This window comes from Perca flavescens, chromosome 9 (assembly GCF_004354835.1).
Source record: "Perca flavescens isolate YP-PL-M2 chromosome 9, PFLA_1.0, whole genome shotgun sequence".
Taxonomy (NCBI): Eukaryota; Metazoa; Chordata; class Actinopteri; order Perciformes; family Percidae; genus Perca; species Perca flavescens.
The window spans coordinates 20,797,983-20,821,184 of NC_041339.1; the positions used below are offsets into that span (position 1 = coordinate 20,797,983).

The following is a 23,202-nucleotide window of genomic DNA, read 5'->3' on the forward strand; positions in this document are numbered from 1 at the left end:
CATAGTGAAAGGTGTGCAGATTTCTAGACAAGTCAGTGGAATTGCATACGGACCATAGACTGTAAATTAGTGGACAGCGCATGTGTGACTTTCACTGGCAATCACATCATAGCCACGCCCTAAAACACCCCCTGCTTTATCGCCGATTTTAAAATCAACGAGACCATAATTCAAAAAATTAACATCATTCTGTGTTGCAGAAGACTTAAAATTAGCGATTGAGATTGAGACCATAAACGCATTATGAAAATGTTTGTCCATTAATATTAACTATGATAAGGACTAGGGATGTCAGTATCGGTAAATTTTGCTTTCGATATCCCGACACCCATTAACCTGCAACTAACCGGTTAATTTTTAAGAAAAGAGAACTGAAAATGACAACACACGTAGTTATGTAGCTTTCCTTTGTGAAAGCTGTCTAGCAGCGTCGGTGGTCAGAGCTGCAGGGGTTCTGTCAATGTATTGCAAGCTTCACCCTCACCGGGTCTAAGCATCGGGAATTTAAATAATATATATTTTAAAGATGCTATACAAGTAGCAAACTCCTTTAAGGAATAACTCAGCACGTAAGTTGTGTGCATAACGTTGGCGAGTCGAGAGAGAGAGAGAGAGAGAGAGAGAGAGAGTGAGAGAGAGAGACAGCGAGAGAAAGCGTGTGTGTGACGGGGACAATGAAGTTAGCAGTGAAGTTATAGCTGTGAACGAATGCTTATGTGCCTTTTTAGCACACAAAGATTGAAATATTACAGAATATCAATTGAAATAACTTGCATTTATCAAAATGTTATCCTTTAAAAGAAAAAGAGAGGAACTCTTAAAGCTCCGTCTTTTGAATAAGTCGGAATACGTTAAACATAAAAAAAGTTGTGATTTTTGCTTTTTTTGTATAGTTCTTTAAAAATAAAAAGGAATTTGGGGTGAATAAAATTACTCCTAGCTGAGTTTTCCTAGTAACCTTACCAAAAAGGCTCAGGATGCTGCAAATGTTGGTATAATATGAAAATGGCTAGTGGATTTAAGGTAAAAAATAATAACTTATTGAATGAATCAAATTTGAACATGTCTGTCAGTGGCTTGTTGATCTTTAGATAGTTAATTTCCTATCCTGGCCTGGCCTGGGACTCACATTCATACGGTTTGTTAAAGTACTTATTGGACTTTAACTTATCATTGCACTTACAATAATGAGTGTAGCTGTCCTCAATTTAGGTCATCGTGTCATCTCATCTCAGGCTTTTCCTGCATCCACTTTGTGTGCGTGTGTGTGTGTGTTTGTGTGTGTGCGCACGTCAGTCACGGGGGGAAGTGAGCAGCCCCGCCCGCTGCAGAGACCCGACAGGATTGAAACAGCAGCCACTTCAGCGGCTTCAGAGTGACTCCACCCCACACCCAGCCTTGACCTATCCCTCTGACTTCACTTCCCTCGCTCTCCCTGGCGCACTGCCAAGCCTGACCTGTCACTTGGGCGGTGAGTGGTGTGGGTAAACTGTTCGGCAACAGAATACCCAACCAGGCACATTGTAATGAAAGGAATCACCTCACATACACACTTCAAAGCACAAACAAATTAGGTAGAGGAGCGGACCTGAATAAGAATCAGTCTATTTTTATATATATATTTTTTTTTTACTTCAGAGTGTGACATTACTTTAAAGTCTCCATCCATGGTTACTTTTCTTACAGTTAACCTCATGCACATCTTGTTCTTACCTCAATAAAACATCACACTCTTAAAAAGCCACAGCATGTGACCCACTTTTTGTGCCATAAAGTACAGCTGTCATTTATAACTGATGTGAAACTCTTCGGCTGTCATCGCCGATTGAGGACAATAATGAGTCTTTTCACTGTGTGTGGTATGTGTATGTGCTATACATGCGCATGTGTGTATGTGTTTGAAGTAGTAAATGTTGAAGCTAGAGAGAGGACTGAGAAAGGAGAGACGGGAAGGTTGACAAAGAGTGAGGGATTTGGAGGACCTGGGCACAGATGGCTGTGGGAGGCAGATGTCCCTGCTGAGCTGTTCAGGGTAGTCCCTGCCAGCTCAGAAACGGTAACAGAAGTACGCAGAGCAAATAGGCTACCTCAGAACGGGTTACTAGATTTGGGAAAGCAGATGCTAAAAAATGCGTTCCATGCTCGGAAATGTCACTAGAACTAATACGTCGAAGGAAAACAGCAACCCTCTGAAGAATTGTGTGAAAGTTTGAAATCCTCCCAAACATGCACAAAAGAAGGGGATTTCTTTTGTGTGGATGCAATGATCTTGACTGAGTTCTTGTGTTTGTCTTTTGAGTAATTCATCATTACAGGAAAAAACCGAGCACTCATGTCTTTTGAAAGATTTCCAGTACTATGGATGTTTGGGCATTTACGGGACTGCGGATACATGCAGTAGAGCATTAGCTTTTCCCAATGGTCTGGCTTTTTATAAGCCTTGCACCTAATACTGTCTGTAATGACACAGTAGCATAATGATGAAATATGTACTTAGTTGTGGCAGAGCACTGAAGACGTGCATGTGGCCAGCTGGTCTATATCAGCTCTCTTTTATAATCACCAATCAGTCACGTTCAGTCAACACATTGAGGTTTTTTGTTTTTTTATAATCTGTCAAGCTTTCACTATCTTGTCTGGTTGTTATGCTTCTGTTGGAGGTTGTGTGGTCTACTCCTTTTGATTATTTTTTTTCTTCACCTCTTCTAACTCCAGATCTTCTTTTTTCGTACCATACTTGGTGTTACTATCTGTTACCTTGTGCTTTCGGTTGGCTTCTGTTCTGAAAAGACTCTGTTAGGGGGATTACTATAAAATAAAAGTTTCTGATCTATGGTCTTGTTTTAGTGGAATCATATCGTAATGTAATGGCAATACTGTGTTTTTCTCTATCAGATTTTTGTTTACTTTTTTTGTATCAGTCTAGTGGCCTGTGGATACAGTCACTTTCCCATATTCTAATGTTAGTTTATAAAAATTGGGGATTTGAATTGGTGCTGCACGATTATAATAATTACAATTGTTTTGATCGATATTGAGATAATGATTATTTATCACGATTATTCATTGATTTTCACTAAATATTTGTATTGCACTTTCACATTTACAGAAACAGAGCACTGATTACAAATCCTTGTGCTACATTCCTGCTAATGTACAAATCTTTGCATCAAAATAAGTAGGGCTGGACCCGAATATTTGACAATTCAGATATTCGTTCGTTCGGTACGTATTCGGTTTTCAATTTTGGGATTCGGATATTGTTTTTTTTTTTTTTCTCCAATGCTGTAGAACAACAGAATCCTTAAAAAATTATTTAAAAAACTATTTTCTGACATTTTATAGACACAACGATTAATTGAATATTTTCTGACATTTTATTGACCAAATGATTAATTGATTCATCAAGAAAATAATCAACAGATTAATTCATAACGAGAGAAAACACATAATAACTTATCTGGTGTACTGCTTTCTTTGCACACATTACACCATATAATGATATAATGAAATGAAATTAAGCATAATTAAAAGGCTCCCAGGGCCCAGGCAATATTATAGTACTCCGAACTCCATGCGTGCTTGTCTAGGGTTTGTCAACCACCCACAGCTTGCCTCAGTTTGATCTCTGGGTCTTTAATACACAGCAGAAATGCAGTTATATGCCATCATTATTTTCTCCTCTCCTTCCCAGTTATCGAGTATAATCTCCCCTCCCTTCCTTCAATAGGGGAGGAATTAGACAGACATACATTCATGGTAAATGTCAAATGCCAGTCAGTCATTACAGGCTCACAATTGGTGCATTAATAAGCAATTGCAAAAACATGTGGCTGTGAATGCCTCTCACTGTTTTTGGTTGACAGCAATTGAGTTTCAAGGATGACCCAAATGTGCCTCTTTTCGAGACATTTTTTGTAACTTTCCTAAGAGTATTTTCTAAATTGTCAGTCCCTCTTCATGCTGGAACCACAGGGAGGTCGCAGTGTGTGCGGTGTCAAACCACCAGTTCTGAAGGACAAGGTAATTTGATTTGGGAGATACACTGTTGGTGGTCTCTGCATCCACACACAATTACAGTCACCTGACAGATACCTTAAGGGACAAAGCATTTCTTTTTAGTTAGCTATTCTAAAGCCCTCTTCCATATTAGTGATACAGGCTATACCCACAGAGCTGTCCACCAGGAGTCCTAAAGGCTGTGTTACAAGTAACACACTAGGTTAAAGTCCTGTTAATTGCAAGGTTTAGATGGTAAAAACAAGGATCACACTTTTTCAGTTGAGTGAACACAAAATCATGAAGCGTTACAGATTAAGCAGCCATGCAATATTACAGTTACTGGAAGAAATCAAAGATGACATTGAATCGCCGAATCAGCGTTCACATTCCATTCCAGCAGTTGTACATTACAAATATTGGCAACAGGATCATTTCAAACAGTCATAGCATCAGCAGTGGGAATATCGCAGTCTGCACTCAGCCGTATCATAGCACAAGTACTTAACGCTTTGCTACAGCGCAATAGTCAATACATGTATTGACTAGTGCGCTGTATGTATACATACATATGTATGCATCAAGCAGGATTTCTTTGACATCGCCCATTCAATTGCACTTTTAAATGCGCGCAATTTACGGTATAGTGGGCAGAGAAAGGCGCTGATTATCCTTTGACACGTCAAGGTAGTTAGCCGGTTAGCCTCTGTAAACGGCGGAAGTCTAATATTATTATTGAAAGAAGAATGATCTGATAAGACACAGTTGAAGTCTACCGATACTCCCTCTTAGATCTACTTGGACATTGAGTGCATAATGGATCTCACATCACTTAGCTCGCTCGCTCACCCGGGAGCAGAGAAACTGTAGGTCAGATAACTAAAAGAAAAAAATGAAGTGTCTTTCTGAAATCAGAAAAGCTTGGTACAATGAAGTGGATTGTATTTTTCAAGAAGTCAAACTGTGCCTGCTTTGCACCACAGGATGCCTGGAGCAAGCATAAATAACTGCAGTGATTTAAAATGTGTCTTAGGCCTGCAGCATGTTTCACTTTCATGAAAGAAATACAGACTCATTCATCTCCTAAGTGTTTATCACTGTGAGTCATTGCTACAGGAAGTTCAAATGAGAACTGTTTACCAGTAAATCTGTTCCTCCTGCCATTGTTTGGATCCTTTTTAAGATGGCGGAATGTTAATGAAAAACAAATGCAGTTTATGCATAGGTGCTTGAGTACACAGTGTGTAGTAATCCTAATAGTTATCTTTTATGCACTGTAGTGCTTGTGATTCAATGGTAAAGATTTTGTGGTCCAATAGTGTGTTCACAGGAGTGCTCTCTGACAGTGATACTGAATAACTGTAGAGTTTGCCTTAGGAAAAAAAGATTACCATACAATATTCTGTTTGTTTAAGAGGTAACAGTGCAGTAGACTGTTTGATCTCGCTTTGTCTAGCTGGTCTTCGAATGTGACATTTAACAGTATCTGAGTGTGCAGTGGACTCAGTTTTGATGTGAATGTATTACGCAGAGCTCATTCACATATTTATAAGGGGGAATTGTCTGGGGTGGAAAAATGCTCGCCCATTATGCCTCAGCAAAGGCTACTCTTTATCCTCTCAGAATTCCAGCTCTCCACTTTTTATTCAACCACTAATTTTAAGTCTTATTCATTTTTGTTCACTGGATGTTGAATTCATTCAGTCAATGTAAATTCTTGAAAAAAAGAATCAATAATGTGAATTAATCCAGAGATTACTCGTGTAGAGCTTTGGCTGATTTTCTGTACATGACTCAGTTGTAGTGGAAAGACTGGTGTTGACTTGTGCTCAAATTTGAAATGAACAGTTTGTGAAATCTTGCACATGTGAGGGGTGGAACTGAGGGAAAAGCTTCTCGCTATTGTTTAAGCACGGGTCACTTCATTTGTATGCATGCACTGGCAGGAACGAGGGCAGATGCACCTTGAGGGGACCCAAAGCTGGAGGGGACACGGTGATGCTGTACAGGTTTTGTTATAATAACTGCTGTGGTAACAACAGAGTGGAGGCATTGGTTTTATATGTAATCAGGGGTCTGAAGATTTCTTCCTAGTCCCTCATTCAAAGGCTCCACCTCAGGGTCAGTTCAGACAAAAATGATACTGAAATAAAAAAATAACATAATACAAAATAGATCTCCTTCAAAGTCTTCACACATGAAGTGGGATTTGGGAGTTTCTATTGGCTATGAGACAGTTTTTATTCTCTGTGTCTGTGATGTTAGGTGTTGGTTTCGTCTGTGTGAATTATAGCTGGAAGGCTTCAGATGTGTCCTTCTGGCCACAGTCGACAGGATTATTTTAGGGATTAAGAGCCTGGTGCTCTGTACCTTAGTTGCACAGCCCTAAACTATGTCCTCATTTTCCCTCATTCTCTGCAACAACTCAACACCCCACCCCTAAAATACACAACCTAAAGCAACCAGACACAAATCTGAACCTATGCTCAAGGGATAAGCGAGCTCCACTGCTACACCCCCAAAAAAGACTTAAATTAGGAACGGATTGGACAGGATTGGTCATTGAAGACAAACAAAAACAGCAAATCCTCACAATTAAGAAGATAGTTGCCAGTTAGTTTTCTGTCAATACATTTTTTACTTTCATTTTGTACAAAAAACTAACTTCAGTACTTAGGGCCCTATTTTAATCATGCAAGTGCACCGACAAGTGCAAAGCGGTAGGTCTTGGGGCGCACAGACTGTGTAGATGTGTAGAAGGTGAAAACAAATCTGTCACATCACTGTTCTCAGCGCTCATGAAACAACAGAGCCAATCATAGGGACGCATAATCACTGTAGCTCAGTAAGTGAGGAACCGGCTTCTCTGGGAAATCAGGTTGTCTGTGTAGTGGACGTTGTGCGAAATGGCACCATGCACTGGCACGGCATTTCTCAAATCTGCAGATTTATCAACATATCTGTTCTGCTGCCTCCAGATAGCTGCAGGGATTTAATGAACTGAAGGAGAAGCTTTTCATACACTATAAGCTAGCTGTGGACAACAGATACGATTCTTCCAAGTATTTAGTTTGCTCTTATTGATAAAATCTCCAAAGTGGCAGCAGATTGACGTCTTAGACATATTTTCCACCAAAATACCAACAACACCCTCCATTTTGTGCCTCTTATCCCACCTGTGCATTGTGCGCTGTGCACCAAAATACACCACACAGACTGGCAAAGCCGATTTCAAGGTCAAGAAACTTCCAAACTGTGGGCGCGTTGTTTGCGCTGGTGCGGCCATGAAAAAAGATCCCTTAATGTATTGTAAGGAATTTTTATTTTGCACGACACTGAGATTAGGGCTTTCCAAATGTACCTTTAGTAGTTACATGAAAAATACATGAATTGATTAGGATTCAAGTATTGTACATGTTAATGTCTGGTAATAAACTATTATTTGATTTATCGATTGACAGAAAATTTATTTGCAACATTCTTTTTAATAAATGAATTGCTTGAGTCATTTTTTTAAATGAAAAATACTAAAAATAATTCACTGGTTTAAGATTTGTTGATGTGAAGAGATGCTGGTTTTTCTAGTTTTCTATAACAGCAAACTGATTAGCTCTGAATATGTCAACTTGGGCTTTGAGAAATTGTGATGAGCTAATCGATTCATCAAGAAAGTCATTGGCAGATTCACTGATAATGAAAAATGTATTGCAGCCCTACATATTACCTATATCACCCTCTCTCGCCCTCTCTTATTTCAGTCATCCCTGTTATGGTTTACTAACAAATAAAGCACCTTCACACTCTATAAAAAAAAAGAACTCTCTGACTTCACAGCTGAAAAGACCTGGGATTTTCACATACTGATCACACCTAGTCACCTTTCACTAGTGCTTTATCATCCATCCAGTCAGTCAGTGTGAAATGCAATTTCTCAATTGAGGATTCATTGGACAGTTGAGCTCTGTTGAGGGCATTGAGTCGTTGTAAAGGTTGTATGGCTTACAGTGCTGTACAGTCATCCCAGCATCTCTCTTTTTATGTGTGAAACTGCTAAAGTGGAATAAAACATCGCTCTCTGACTTCACAATGAATGGCTTTTCCTCTTACGTTTACATGGCTGTATGACTCTCATTATACTCTTCAAAACACTTATTTCATTCAACCTGGTTAAGTGGGTGCTGCTATTAACTGAAACACAAAAAAATTGTCTTAAAGCAGATGTTCCACTACAATGATACTGTGCGGCACTTATTTTCCGACGTACTCCCGTTCAAAACTGTCTGGAAAGTAAAATATTCCAGGTGGTCTTCTCAGTGGCTGCAGCTTGATTTACACTTCAATGATTAAGTGTCATTCAGCATGCTGCAGGACAGAAATGATACAGGGCTGACTGTTTGGATAGATTTGAGTGTTGCTGTTTTTGAACACTGACAGATGTGATCATCTGTGTCAGACAAGCTGTGGTTGTGAAGTGAAATTTTTCAGATTGTTCTTGTACCTCCCTTGTTATATGGTGTACTAGCAACCGTGTAGTCCTCTCTCCCTTCTTAATAAAAACATGAAATATTTCCCCTTCTTCAAATTATGCAGGTTTCGGTTTATTGTGAGCCGCTACTTTTTTGTGGAAATCTCAGCAGGGCTTGGCCTTTGGTTGCTATAGTAACAATGCACTGTCTCACTCTGCCATCATGTGACAAAGTTTTGTCTACTGACACTGTACTGCAGAAGAACTTGGCCTTAAGTGTGCCTAATATGCCTATTAAATGTAGCTATAATCCATTTTTTATTCAAAGTGACCAAATTATATGCTGAATTTAAAGCTGCACTGATCACAATTTGTATATTAATAATGGATTAAGAAGAGTTAATGTAGTGTGAAATTTTCTTTTTTTTACACTACATTTTCATTTTTTTTTGTGTGACAAACTCAGAATATTATCACTTGACCCTGCAGTTTCCCTTAGCTTTATGGAGCATTTTACCATCTTTCAGCTCATTGTTTTGGTTTTAGGGCCACAGAAATGATAAAAGGTAATAATATGTCAGTGTTGGCCATCCTAGCCTGACAAGCCAGACCCACATCAAGATGTTGGGTCTGGGAACTCACCATTGACGGAGCTCAATCCGAGGGACGGGATAAACGGTTGTCTTTCAAATTCCCTCTGCACGTAATAGGATAGCACCACAACCAGGCAGAGCAACGAAGAAGGTAGCGAAGCTAGTTGATAGATTAAACTTTTGCCGTATCCTGTCGGCAAAACTCCGAACACCTCTTCCTTTTTTAAGAATGATTTCAGTGCCGTTCTTTGTTCTTTTCTCAAAGAAAAGCTTAACTCCAAGTCTTCCAGAAGACCGCTGTTCCCAGAAGCAGCAGCAGCCATAAGCCCGCCCACCGACTCTATACACGATGTGATTGGCCTGACCAGAGTTTGTTTTTTTCAGCTCGCAAGCCAACGGAGAGTGCCTAGACCCACCTGGCTGCAAATTAAATTTGCTGCTGCTAGGGTGCGTCTAGATTTCTAGGCTATCCCTAACCTGACTCCGCCAGATGGATTGCTTCGCATTTGCTCGGCATATCCATCTGGGAACTTTCCGTTGGAGAACTTTTGGGAAGGGGCAGAAATACTGGTTAGCTGATTGGATGAACCATCTGTCTATCACCTATGTTGGTGATAGACGGGCCAAATCAACCAATCAGATACACGAAGCGTATGAAAATACAACCACAAGCCCGCCCCTGCTGCTGCAGGCAAAGCATAGCTCGTTAGCTCAGCATGCAAGCAACATGTCGGTAAAGGATATTTGCCGTTTGTGTAACGAGAATTTAGGAATAAAACACACCATTTCAGGTTCCCGGACCATATTCCAAAAGAAGGATCCAAGAGAAAAAAAGCATTAGCGAGCGGCTAACAGAATTAGAGCTACCGCTGTCTGAAAATACTGGTTAGCTGATTGGATAAACCATCTGTCTATCACCACCTAACCCACCTCAAAACCATCGCTGATTTTCAGCCAGACTGATCTGCGAGTGGAAAACTGGAGCTCGCGAGATCAGGACGGTCTCACGAGGCTAGGCCATCCTCGCACTGCCCAAAATTTGTTATTGCTGATTTATTCTTGCAAAAAAGCTACCAACAGAAGGGGGGAAAACAAGAAACAGCATTTGCCTTATTCAACATTTTCACTTATCATAAGTGTATTTATTGGAGAAAATAGGTACAGCTTTAAGGCTGACGTGCTGTTTCCCTTTTAATTTGAGTCAGCAAAAACATTGGGATAATAATGAGCTTACATGGTGTCCGCATGGATTGTAGTTTAAACTTCCTGCATGTTGATTATATAACTGTTACATAACAACAAATCTCAGACTACAGATGGACTCATCCAGAAGTGATTCATTTCTTCTGCCAAATGTAGAGAAAAAAATGGCTGAATGTGAACTGCTAGACTGTGAAACATTGAAATATGTTTGCAAGACGAGATCTGTGGAGTTAGTGCCAGGAATAATTTTTACAGTTGAGGAATCTAGTAAACAATTTTATAAAGCAAATAAGAATGTGGGTCAGACTGATGCCCCAGTGTTAATTATGGCATCCGATCAAAGAGCTTGAAGAAGTTTGGCTAAACGGATTACAATCTGCTTCTCTTACCAGCTGCCATACTGTAATTAATGGTTTGTCATTATTCTCAATTCATGCTAGGTGCTCAAACACCAGCTTATTCCTTTTTTGCACATTGTCATAATCACTGGGGTTTGAATTGAACTATGTTATTTGTGAGCCAAACAAAGAAAAAAAGAGCCTGGTTCCTCTGCAGTCACTCGTCAGTAGCAGGGATAAATAAAAGTATCAATTAGTGCATGTTTTAGATGTCAAAGCTGCTTCAGAGTAGATGCTCTGAGGTCTGTGGAATAATTACCTCAGCTTTGTATAAACCATGGGAAGTCTGTATCCTGGTGGGCTCCTAGAGTAAAGGGGCTTGATGAAAGCAAAGCCCATCTTAGGTGTTTAGCAGTTTTGTGCCACTATGCCTGATTGAGGGGATAAACAAGGAAAATGTGGCAGAAGAAATACCTAGCTGATAACATGACTTTGCTGTGGTTTCCAGTTTATGCTCTATACTTAAAAGGTCCTATGACATGCTGCTTTGTGGATGCTTTCATATAGGCCTCAGTGGTCCCCTAATACTGTATCTGAAGAAGTCTCTTTCCCAAAATTCTGCCTTGGTGCAGAATTACAGCCACTAGAGCCAGTCCCACAATGAGCTTTACTTAGTATGTGCCATTTCTGTGTCTGTAGCTTTAAATGCTATTTAGGAGGAGAGGGGGGTGAAGGTGGAGGGTGGGGCTGTGGCCTTGACCAACTGCCACTTTGCTTGTTTACACGCCATGATGTCTCTCTCTTTCTCATGGGCGGGCCAAATTCTCTGGGCGGGCAAAGCAGAGAAAGGGGAGGTAACCTTGCTCCTTATGACCTCATAAGGAGCAAGATTCCAGATCGGCCCATCTGAGCTTTCATTTTCTCAAAGGCAGAGCAGGATACCTCGCTTTACACCTATTGCCATTTCTAGCCACTGGGGGACCATAGGCAGGCTGGGGGAACTCATATTAATGTTAAAAAACCTCATAAAGTAACATTTTCATGCCATGGGACCTTTAAGTACATAATGTAGCATGTTTGTAATGGCTGTGTTTATCATGGTATATTCCTAAATGACTCTGGACAGAAAGTGTCCAAGTGTGGAAAGAAAGATATTTAAACTATTTTTCTCCTCTCAAAGAAATTGGAAAAACAAGGCAAATAAAATGAAGCCAACTACTTAAAATATCTTTTAAAAAACAAAGGATTTGAATCACTTAAATCCTTTCTTTGCGCTGGCATTAAGTAGGATCTGTTCTGGCTTACAGTACATTTATCTGTAAAGATGACAGGCAGGTAAACAGTCCAGTTAAATTATCTTGTTGGTGAAACACCTCTCTATCTAGAGAAAACAAGCAGGATGAGAAATGATTCAAAGGTAAATAAAAGTGATTTAGAAATAATCTAGAGGGAACATACTCAAGTAAACCAGCGTTGAATGAGACACTGTTTTTGTGTGTGGAGACATATCGAGTTGACTAATTTCAGGGAGTTTGTTAATGTGTCAGGCACATTTAGGCCACTGACAATTAAAACTCATACATCTATGTCTTCCTCCTTTTATTCTTTTTTTTTTGCTCTAACAGCAGCCTATATCCATCCCACCGGGTTGTCAAACTTGTGCCAGACTTGTAATGAGTTCCAATGTAGTTCCTACTCCTATAATATAGCAGAAACAAAGGATTTAGCCACAGTACACAACAATACTTCAGACAAGGTGTTAATGTAAAAATGGCCTGTTTTGAAAGACAGTTTTGTGAGGAGGTGAATAGATACAGGCATTTCTACGACTCCTTGGTGTGAGATTACAAAGACAGTGAGATAACAATAATAATTTCGGAAGGGAGAGTGCCAAGACACTCAGCAGTGATACTGCAAACTGCAAAAACAGTGAAAGAACATCAAGGACTGATTCATCAAGATTAAGGAGAAGAGTCCAAGTAGCGATGCTGGCTGGGTGAAGTGTCCTCCCGCCGTACGTCTGGCATTACGGCTTTGTTAATCCAAAATCCATCCTTGAAAGGTGGCTGCTAAAGGTTTGTAGTTTCCTTCTTCACAGACAGCAGCAAATGTGGTCAGCAGTATATAACCATATATGCTGCAGGAGTGGCTGTCACCATAGATACATTGTAACTGACAGCGTCTGATCTCTGTTGAAGGAGTTAACTTTTCAACAGCCACCGTTCAAGCCTATATTGAGTGAATTGTTGATTCTGAAAGGACAATTTTGGGTGAGAAAACCGAGAAATCGACAGCAGCTACAGCGGAGATAAACGTGTTTTGTGGCTACCCTGTTTAACGAGGATATAATGATGAAAGCCCAGCAAGTTGTTGACAAGTTGTTCACATCAGTGATTGGGACCTGAGAACAGGTGCATTGTGCATTGTGCATTAATGTTCAGGCCTGAAGCTGGCACGCTTAGCGGTCCCACCAAAGTGTGTTCAATTATTAGTCACTGAACGCCTGTGATCGTTGAGGTAGGTAGCAGGCCTCGCTACACTTTAAAGCTCCGCTGTTTCTATCAAAGGCAGAGCATGCACCTAAATTAGCTTCATTTATGTCATTTTAATATAATTTCACAAGTTTCAATAAACATGACTGCTGAATTTGCACTTGACGTTTTTGTAATAATAAAAAAGAACGAACAGAAAAAGGAGTGACACTTGCCTTGAGGCTCCTTCGGTAAATCCTTCTCTCTCAGGGCTAGAAATGCTACAGCTTAGGTGGTCAATGGGCTAACTAACCGACAGGTCTGTGTGGACTTTCCAAAGGACCTGGACCGCTCTCTTGTGTTGTTTTTATTACTATCCGTTCTCCATTGTTTGTCACAAGACCAACCTGGACTAGACCATTGTCCTCTACCCGCTTTCCTGACGGACATTTTCTTGGCATAGGGGGTAAAGAGCTTTGTGGTTAGTGCCAAACTGATTTCCTCGGTGGCTTTTCTACTGGTGCTGGCAGTCTGGATGGCATGTTCACAACAGCTAAAGAGCTAAACTTGATTGCCTCTTTCCTACTCATTATTACCGTATTTGTCACAGAATGTGATGAGATTTCCTTAGTCCAAACAGTGCTGGAATGTTGACTAAAACAACATGAACCCAGCATCATCATGCAATTAGCTTTTAAAAGTACTCAATTGCCTTGAGCTCGGTAATGGTCACACAGGAACCAGTGTCTGGTTCTAGAATACAGTCTCTTCAGAGCCAGGGATGTTTAAATACTTGTGGCTGGACTGAAGGCCTTTACTTTTCATTGGGAATCACATTGAAAAACTGTGCAGATATAGCTAAGAGTTGTAATTAAAACACACTACTATTTGTACCATGTATTTAGAGTCAGTCTATGGCATCCTATACTGTTTCAATCTATATCTTTTAACAGACTTCTAAGACATCTAGTCTAAGTCGCAGGTCAAGGTCTTCATATTCAGTAAATCATATTGCTGTTAGCAATATAAAATAGTATTCAGTTGGCAAACAAGACACATTCTAAAGCATGTAGACCTACTTTACTCAGTTGTTTCTCAGTCTGACAACAAGCATTTCTCCAGGTCTAACTGAAGTGTCTCTTGTCACTGTAGGTGCTACCTATTGGATGGGATCTCTAAAGGAGCCTGGCTGAACCGCTCAAGCATCATATTCGCAGGGAACGACCGGTGGTCTGCGGACCCACGTGTGTCCATCGTGTCCAGCGTTGGAGACAAACATGAGTACAGCCTTCAGATACAGAAAGTTGATGTATCTGACGACGGTCAGTACACATGCTCCATTCAGAGTGAGCGCAACCCACGGCCAAAGCTCCTCAACCTAATTGTAAAAGGTGCGTACAGGTAGTCCTTGTTGTTTTGAACAGGCACTTGTCTGTGTGTTTGTGTGTGTGTCCTTTTCTTTGTGTATGTCTGATTAGAGCTGGGCAATAAATCGATATTATATCGATATTGTGATATGAGACTAGATATTGTCTTAGATTTTGGATATCATAATATCGTAATATGGCATAGAGTAAGTGTTGTCTTTTCCTGGTTTTAAAGGCTGCATTACCGTAAAGTGATGTCATTATCTGAACTTACCAGACTGTTGTAGCTGTTCTATTATTTGCCTTTACCCACTTAGTCATTATATCCACATTACTGATGGTTATTTATCAAAAATCTCATTATGTAAATATTTTGTGGAATACTGTTGCGGTATCGATATCGAGGTATTTGGTCAAAAATATCGTGATATTTGATTTTCTCCATATCGCCCAGCCCTATGTCTGATTAGACTGTATGCACTAGTATTAAATAATAATTGTAATGCTTTACCCCATTTTCCATTAGTAGTTACTGATGGATTCCTGTTGTTATTGTTGTTGTTGTTGTTGTTGTTGCCATTGCTGTTACACCTTATCTGTGGCATGCTGTCTGTTATTTGATGGGTGAGTGTGATATTTTGATTAATAATTGCTCTTATTTCTGATTTCTGTCCTCCTCGGCCTTATTTTAATCTAACATCTTGCTTGTTACTTTACATTACACGGATCAGTTAGCCAACAGACCTTCTATAACAAATCCAACAATGTCTTGTGTGGTCCATGTACCTAATGGTCACAGTTGCACCATCTGTGCTGCAAAAATGCCTGTCATTCTCTAATACTCGGAGTAAGAACAATAGCTTGAGCTATTTCGTTGTATAAAATAATAAACAACACATTTTTAGCAGAGAACATTCTTCTCTGAAGGCAAACTGACATGCAGGGTACATGTTGTGCCCGTGGCACTTAGGGCATGTTCAAGCCAAACCACAGCACCACCCAACACCCACTAAGTTTTAGTTTTTAAGCTTGTTGGTTCAAATGACTGGAGGCAGACTGCGTAGCTTTAATCAAGACACGCTGGGTTTTGTCACAGCAGGAAACAAATAAGATGTGCGTCTTAAGACTTTTAAATAAATTTTGTATAGTTAGTGCTGTATACTGTATGGCATTGCATTCGTTAACAGGTGTCAATGCTTTGAATTTCTGCCTTTAACACAATACAAATGCCGTTGAGCTCTTGAGAGGCTGTCCAAATTGGACTTCATTTTGTGGATCTCCTTATCATCATCAAAATCAAAACTTTTATTACAGACTCAAGGTCCAAATCACCCACAACAATACATAAATACATATCAATAAACGCACATGCATACACACCTACCTACACATTTAATAAATATAAAAACAAACAAATTAAAAAAAAAAAAAAGATTATTGTTCTACCAGGAGACAATTATACCAATGTTTCCACATACGGGATTGGTAGCGTGTAGTGCTTAGACGTATGTCAGTTAAGCCCATTATTATTTCATTTTGTGACCCATCAAGCCGACACATGAATTTAAACATTAGGTTTCTTAAAACAGCATGAAAGGTATTCACTCTTGCAACCACAAACATCTCACTTGCACTACACCATCTTGGTTTTGTGAGTAATATTCTCATTGCGTCATTATATGCTACTTTCAATTTCAAAAGACTTGCCTTTTTATAGTTTGACCACAAGTGCGCAGTATACAACGGTGTGCAATATGCTTTGAACAGAGATATCTTTACACCAGCCGTACATGCCCTAAATTTACGTAAGAGACTATTGGCTTGTGCATACATCATGCGACATTGCCTGTAAATATCTTCATCATCTGTCATTTTATTCGTGATAAAATGACCAAGGTATTTCACCCTTTCACAGACACTAAGCGTATTATTAGCCAACTTAAAATCAGGGAAATTCAAACCTTTATCATCTTTAGTTCTACTGATCATGACAACACTCTTTTTGGCGTTATATTTAATATCATGTTCCACACCATATACCGAACAGATTGTAAGAAGCTGATGTAATCCAGCACTACTTGGGCTAAAAATCACAAGGTCATCAGCATACATAATATGGTTCACTACTGAATTACCAATCATGCACCCAGTATTACAGGCTCTCAACTGCCTGGACAGATCATCCATATAAAGATTAAAAAGAGCCGGTGACAAAATACCCCCTTGTCTGACTCCATTACCAACCCCAAAAAAAGCTGACACACTATTGCCCCACTTCACTTGCATAGTCTGGTGAGCATACCAGTAACCTAAAATTCTCACAATATACTTGGGCACCCCTCTTTGCCTTAATTATCCTTATAATATCCACAAGGTCAATAGGTGTATTTGTGTTTTATGGGACATTAAGAATGCTGTTGTGGACACAGAGAGCTAATTGATAACAGCATCCTAATTGTTACTTGCTGGGGTAATAGGGTGGCGGCTGGATTTGTATGCTGATACCTTAGACTGTAGATTAACAGCAGGAAAACAGCCCCTCACTGAAAATCCATCTTCCAAGTGCCATGTTCTATTTCCTTAATAGGCTGATGCAAAGAGTTACAGCATGCATGGTCCACTTGGCTCTGCATATGTTTAGGTTGGAATATTAATGATGTTATCAGACAACCTGTCAAATGAAAACTCTTTTACCTTCTGCTTTTTAGCTTCAGTGATTATTTAACAAAATTGTGAGCCTGCATTCATTGCCCACTCTTAACACCCTTGATGTTTCCCTGAGAAGATATCCGATGCATAACAAGTTCATGCTTAGCCATCGTTAGTATTTCAAAAGAAACTAATGTTGGAATATGCATACTTTCACAGGCAGCATAATATTAATAGAAGAAGTTAAGGGTCAGACACACGTCTTGTAGAAGTGTGAGCTGGGATTTGTGCAATGTGCAAACAGCTCTCCAGCTGGTATTGCCGTTATGACATATGGAGTGAGCACATGGAAATTATTTTAGGGGTGTGATCATACATGCAGTTTGTTTAGTTTTGTTCTAAAACATAGTTTAAAGCATTTGTTTTGTCTTTATCTGCACGGCTCTGGTACAAAAACACTAGAGGTTGTAAAAAAGAAAAGGAAAAAAGAAGTCCCATCAATTCACAAACAACTTGGACAGTGGTCATTCTGCGAGGTTGCAGATTTCACTGGGGACAGAGTAGTCAAAACAAATCATCATTTATCTTCTCAGGAGTTTGTACCTGTTTTGTTATCTTTATTGATTTTGTAACATAACAGCCCTAGGACTAAAAAAATGCAACAATGTGCAAGAATATGATTCCTAGATGCCAGATCAGCCCACCCCTCCCTTCATTCCATTCTCTTCCACCTTTCATAGCCCACCCCCCATTCCCACACACATCCAAACCACCCACCCATACCTTCAGGTCCGACCACTAATTTCTTCAGAGTATGTAGCTATCCAAAGAAAACGGAGTAAATAAAAAAGTACAGGTGATTAAAAAAAAAAAAAAAAAAAAAAAAGATTGCAAAGAGGTAATAGGTAATAGTCCTTGTGTATCAATTTAGTTAAAAGAGTGGATAAAATAGCAACAACTATAAAACTCAACAACTCACACATTGAGAGGTGGATTCAATCTTTATTTGAATATAAAAAGGAGCACTGTGCTAGGAGTATATATGCTAGAAAACCACCCCAAATATGTTTAAACTCTCCAGGCTTTCCCTTCAGGTTATACATTATCTTTTCATTTGGTATGCATGACACCAACTCATTTGTCAATCTAGCAGATGCAGGTGGATGTTCATTTACCAATGCATTGCAAGTTGAGTTTGTTTTTATTGACTTTTATCAAAGATGTATCGCCCAGGGTTATTCTTGGTCATGCAGGGATGGGTATACCCGTGATGTCATAAAGCACGTTAGGTATAGAGGTCCAAAATGAATTTAGACATGGGCTGGCCCAGAACAAATGTAGCAGTGTACCTATAAGTAATACATAACCCATTGCTATTAACCTATGTGTGTTAATTGTATAGCCCACTTTTTCTTCATAGGCTGGAAACAATAGACAGCGCTGATGGTTACCTTAGCACGCATATAACCATAACTATAGTAAATCAAAGGCAGCATGCTAGCTACCTTCATATGTTAAGCTAAAGGTCAATGGTTTGGGCTACTACTTAGCCTACTGCAGGGCTATTGAGGCCACACCCACTGCACAGATCATTTCTAGAATCCAACATTCTACAGCAGATTGAAGCTGATTGAAGACAGTACTGCATTTGAGCCCAAGGACTACATCCCATCCAAATTCCCATAATTTCCATTAATTCCCATGAAAGTTTCCAAATTGGAATGTTTCCAAAATTCCCAAGCTCAATTTTCCATGGAAAGCAATATTAAATATATCCAGTTTGTTAATTCCCATTAATTCCCGTTAATTCCTGTTAATTCCCATGAAAGTTTCCAAATTGGAATTTTTCCAAAATGGAAAGTTTTTGGAAAGTTTCCAGAAATTTACTGGAAAATTTCCACCCCTTTGCAACCCTAATCTTGTGTAATTGCATGTCTACTGTGTTAGGTGTTCATACCTGTTGAGAAAACATCAACAAATAGCACACTATGAGCCTTCAGCCCATTTTGTTATTCCATATTCTAAGTCTAAGCTGCTGGCTATCACATGCCAACATCCATCTTCTTTCACTGTACCTATAAAACTGAGTGGGTGTTGGGTGGTGCTGTGGTTTGGCTTGAACATGCCCTGAGTGCCTTTCGAACCATTGTGTTTGTTTATGTTGTTGTCTATTAAACTGGCAGAACCGGGGATGATGATAAGAGTGCAACTCATCTCACCCCCCTCAGGGAGGTGAGGTTAACAAGCCTGTCCCATTATCAGAGGGTCACAGAATTAAAACCCTCTTAAGGTGCTGAAAGTTTACTGGCTCACTAATGGTTTATTGATATCTATACACATTAGCTCAATGCCTAAAATATAAATGCAATGCTCTATCAGCACTTGTCAACTTGCCAGAGCTCCATGGCCTTTGCACTTAAAGCGACTGTCTCATAGCTGAAAGGTCACAGGGGCAATCTCTTCCACTGCCAATGTGTCCATCAACAGCCTCGCCTCTTGTTAAAGTTCCCTCAAGCGAACAACCCTTCCTTCCTTTTTCTTTCTCTTTTTCTCCCCTTGTTTCCTCCTTGGGAATGAAGTCACTCTTTTAAAACCTATCCATTCAACTTATACTGATCCATCAAACTCATTTTGATGTTTAGTTTAGAGCTGCAAAGATTAATCGATTAGTTGCCAACTATTAAATTAATCACCAAATATTATGAGAATTGATTAATCAGTTTAGGTAATAATTTAAAAAAAAGACAGAATTCTATGATTCCAACTTCTTAAATGTGAATATTTTCTAGTGTCTTTACTCCTCAATGACTTGGGACTTGGAAAACACTGATTGGCCTTTTACTATTTTCTGACATTTTATGGATCAAACAACTTATCGATTAATCAAGAAAATAATCGACAGATTAATCGACAATGAAAATCATTGTTAGCTGCAGCCCTAGCTTAGTTATTGCTGCTACTCATCCCATCCTGCATGTGCTTCACAGTACATGTATGATGTGAAGACAGTAGTAGGCCTTTGCTGTGTAACCGACAATGTCATTCCAGGTTAGCAACGGCGATCAAAAATGATCTGTATTGTTTTTCAAAACTGCACTTTTTGTAGGGAAGCCATTTTGAAACAATGCATGGATAAAGTAACTTTAGATTTGATCACATTTAACAAAGATCAATCGTGGAGAACGTCTGTAAAAAAACAGAGCACTGGACTGGTATCATATAAACTCTTGGCAAAAGCAGATACCCTGAGTTAATGGATCAGGAAATAAAGTCATATCAGCGTATCCCAAGATGTTAGTTGCCGGTGGAGTATCATGAAACACCCTAAGATTTTTTATTTTTTATTAAATGGGTTATGACAAGAAATGGATTAGGCAACAGAATTGGCTATATGATGCCCCAACAATGTTCACTTGCTTGTTTTCTGTAACTTATGGTACTCCTGCTGTCAAAATTGCCTCATTGCCCATCTGTTAGAACAGTGGAACTCTCTCCAACGTACACTCCTAAGAGTGGACTGGAGTGGCTGAGTTCAAAATAATGACATTCACACTGACGGTGAGCAGAGCTGCTTTGGCTCAGTCACTTTACCTCTGCTTCAGCGACATTTACAGGTGCACTGTGCCTCTAAATATACGTGTGATAAACCATAGTCAGCTGCTCGGCAGGCAGTAATGGTCACTACAGGACCATCATGTTTTTGTAGATGTTGCCTTTCTGAAGTACATTCTGTAATGGGAATCTTACCAGGGGTGTTTCAGGTCATGGCAGTTCCTCGCTACTGGCCATATGGCCACAATCAAACCGAAGCTAATGTTCCAGCTGTCAGCTTTATAATACGTTTCGCGATGCCAAGAATTCCTGATGGATGTGACCTAGTGCCTAAGATTTGGCAATGGTTTGACCTACAAATACCAATTCTGTTACAAATGTAACATGTTGGTAATTTCAGTCAGAGGTGTCTATCATTTATCCTGTGAGGCAGGCATTTTTATTCTACAGAAACAAGCTTTATTTGCTTAGAAATAGCACATTGTATTAACACCTGACCAACAGTATACTTACAGCTTCAAAACACATTTACAAGAAGGAGTCTTGAAGCCAGAGTAATATTTAGATAGTAATGCAAGAAAACCAAAATATCATAAAATAAACAAAAAGAGATGGTCACTGAGATGATTGGACATAACAGTATGAAAACAAAGTTGAACATAGGGTTCCATAATATGCTTAGTACTTTTACTGTTATCAGCTATTAGCAAAGCTTGATGGTGTTATGATTGTGTTCTCTAAATCTGCTACTGTGGAGTCATGAGGCAAATTGGTTGCCAGCCGTTGAGACAGAGCTGTGTATCAGAGTGTAAGCTGCAGGCAGGAAGTATGCCGAAATACAGAGGACTCACTCTAGTTGATGAATGCCTATGGTCACATCTCTGACAGGGTTCTCAAGGTAGTTAAAAATCTGGTTCAGTATATTGCCAGCCACTGTCATTTCTTTATTCATGTACGGCTACAACATATGTGTGCTGCACTGGCATAACTGCACACCATATTGTACTTCTGTGCATTTGCTTTGTCAGAACTCTTTGTGTTGTGAATCATTACCTGTCACTGTGCAATACTTGTGTACACACATGCTTAGGCCCACTCATGGAGAACACAGGGATTTCTTTACAGAGGAGATGTAGCAAGGCAGCAGCTCTGTCATTTTGCAGAAGCTTTTGGGAGCATGCTGTTTTTTTTTTTTTTTTTTCATCTGCTGAAAGGAAAGAAAAGAAAAAAAGCCAGACACTTTAATCTGGGCTTTTCAGTCCAAGCATACAACATTTATTAATGCTGCAACACGAATGTTACAGTTGAAGTAAAAGGATTTCATGGCATTGGATTTTTTTGACACTTTTGCTTTGCTAGACAGTGCACAGAAACACAGAAAATGGTAGCAAGAAGGGATTACTGTATATGTATGGAAATATGTAATGGTCTCAACCCATTTCAGGTGCAGGGTAGGGTCCTTGACCAGCTCATCCTCCGAGCAATTATGCTTTTTGAAATGTAGATATATGTCAGCAGTGCTGCTTTGCAGGGCTTTCTTGTGTTTGGTCATGGCATTACAGTTCTGCCAACACATTTATTTCTACATTTTTAAGTTTTTGGGGCATGGACAGAATAGAAGAATGCTGAAATACAAATATTGAAACTGCTGTTTCATACTGATGATGGAGATGGAGCATTTTGCTTCATAAATCCTTAAAATCATACATTTCTGATTGAAACCACAGAAAGTTCTAAAACTGAAAGTAATCGTGCCACGCCATTGTTAAAGCCTCTTTCCATGTGTTTTTCCTTTTATTTTGCCCTCATTGTAGCAAAAAGCTCTTTTAACTATTAATGGCAATGGGAAATAACCATTCATTTTGCCATTGGAGCCACAAATATTTCTTTTTAATCACATCCCATGGGGGTTTCCCCTTACCTGAACATTACAACAGTTTTACAGCAACAAGAATTTCTAGTTATCGTCGCACTTCCTAACAGATGAATCACAAACTGCTGCATTAGAGGCAGGAGGTCAGATATAGCTGTGTCTGCTTACTCATCTCTCAGAATCATTTAATCTCTGCATCTCAACAAATTAGACGTTTGCATCTGTGCCTTCCCCCCCGCATACCTTCATTGCCATTAAACAGCGCCCGTCAGAAAAGTGTGTAATTTAAAACATTACCTTTATTTTTGCTCTTAGTTCTTTTTGCTCTTCGTTCTTTGTCTATTAAGTAACTCCAACGCTTTATATGCTGGTGGTGAAAAATAAATCATTGCAATAGGTTAGAGTCAGTATGATACACCAGCAGATACAGAGAAACCTATGACAATATTAATATTTTGTACAGTGATGCAAAGACGGAGATCAACTAATATATTATATATTACATACTGTATGTATTGCAAAAGTGTTGTTGCAGCATCACACTGTTAGCCTAGAAATCTAGACGCGCCCTAGCAGCAGAAAATTTTATTTGCAGCCAGGTGGGTCTAGGCACTCTCCGTTGGCTTGCGAGCTGGAAAAACCAAACTCTGGTCAGGCCAATCACATCGTGTATAGAGTCGGTGGGCGGGCCT

The 23,202-nt window shown here is 39.5% G+C and overlaps 1 protein-coding gene across 2 annotated transcripts in view; it reads left to right on the forward strand.

Moving 5' to 3' along the window:
* Positions 1 to 23,202, forward strand: part of negr1 (neuronal growth regulator 1) — a 153,112-nt gene that overhangs the window by 30,041 nt on the left and 99,869 nt on the right. For both annotated transcript variants that reach the window (XM_028587407.1, XM_028587408.1), the window contains exon 2: positions 14,222 to 14,460. In XM_028587407.1, coding sequence (XP_028443208.1) covers positions 14,222 to 14,460 — 239 coding nt within the window. The remainder of the gene's footprint in view (positions 1 to 14,221; positions 14,461 to 23,202) is intronic.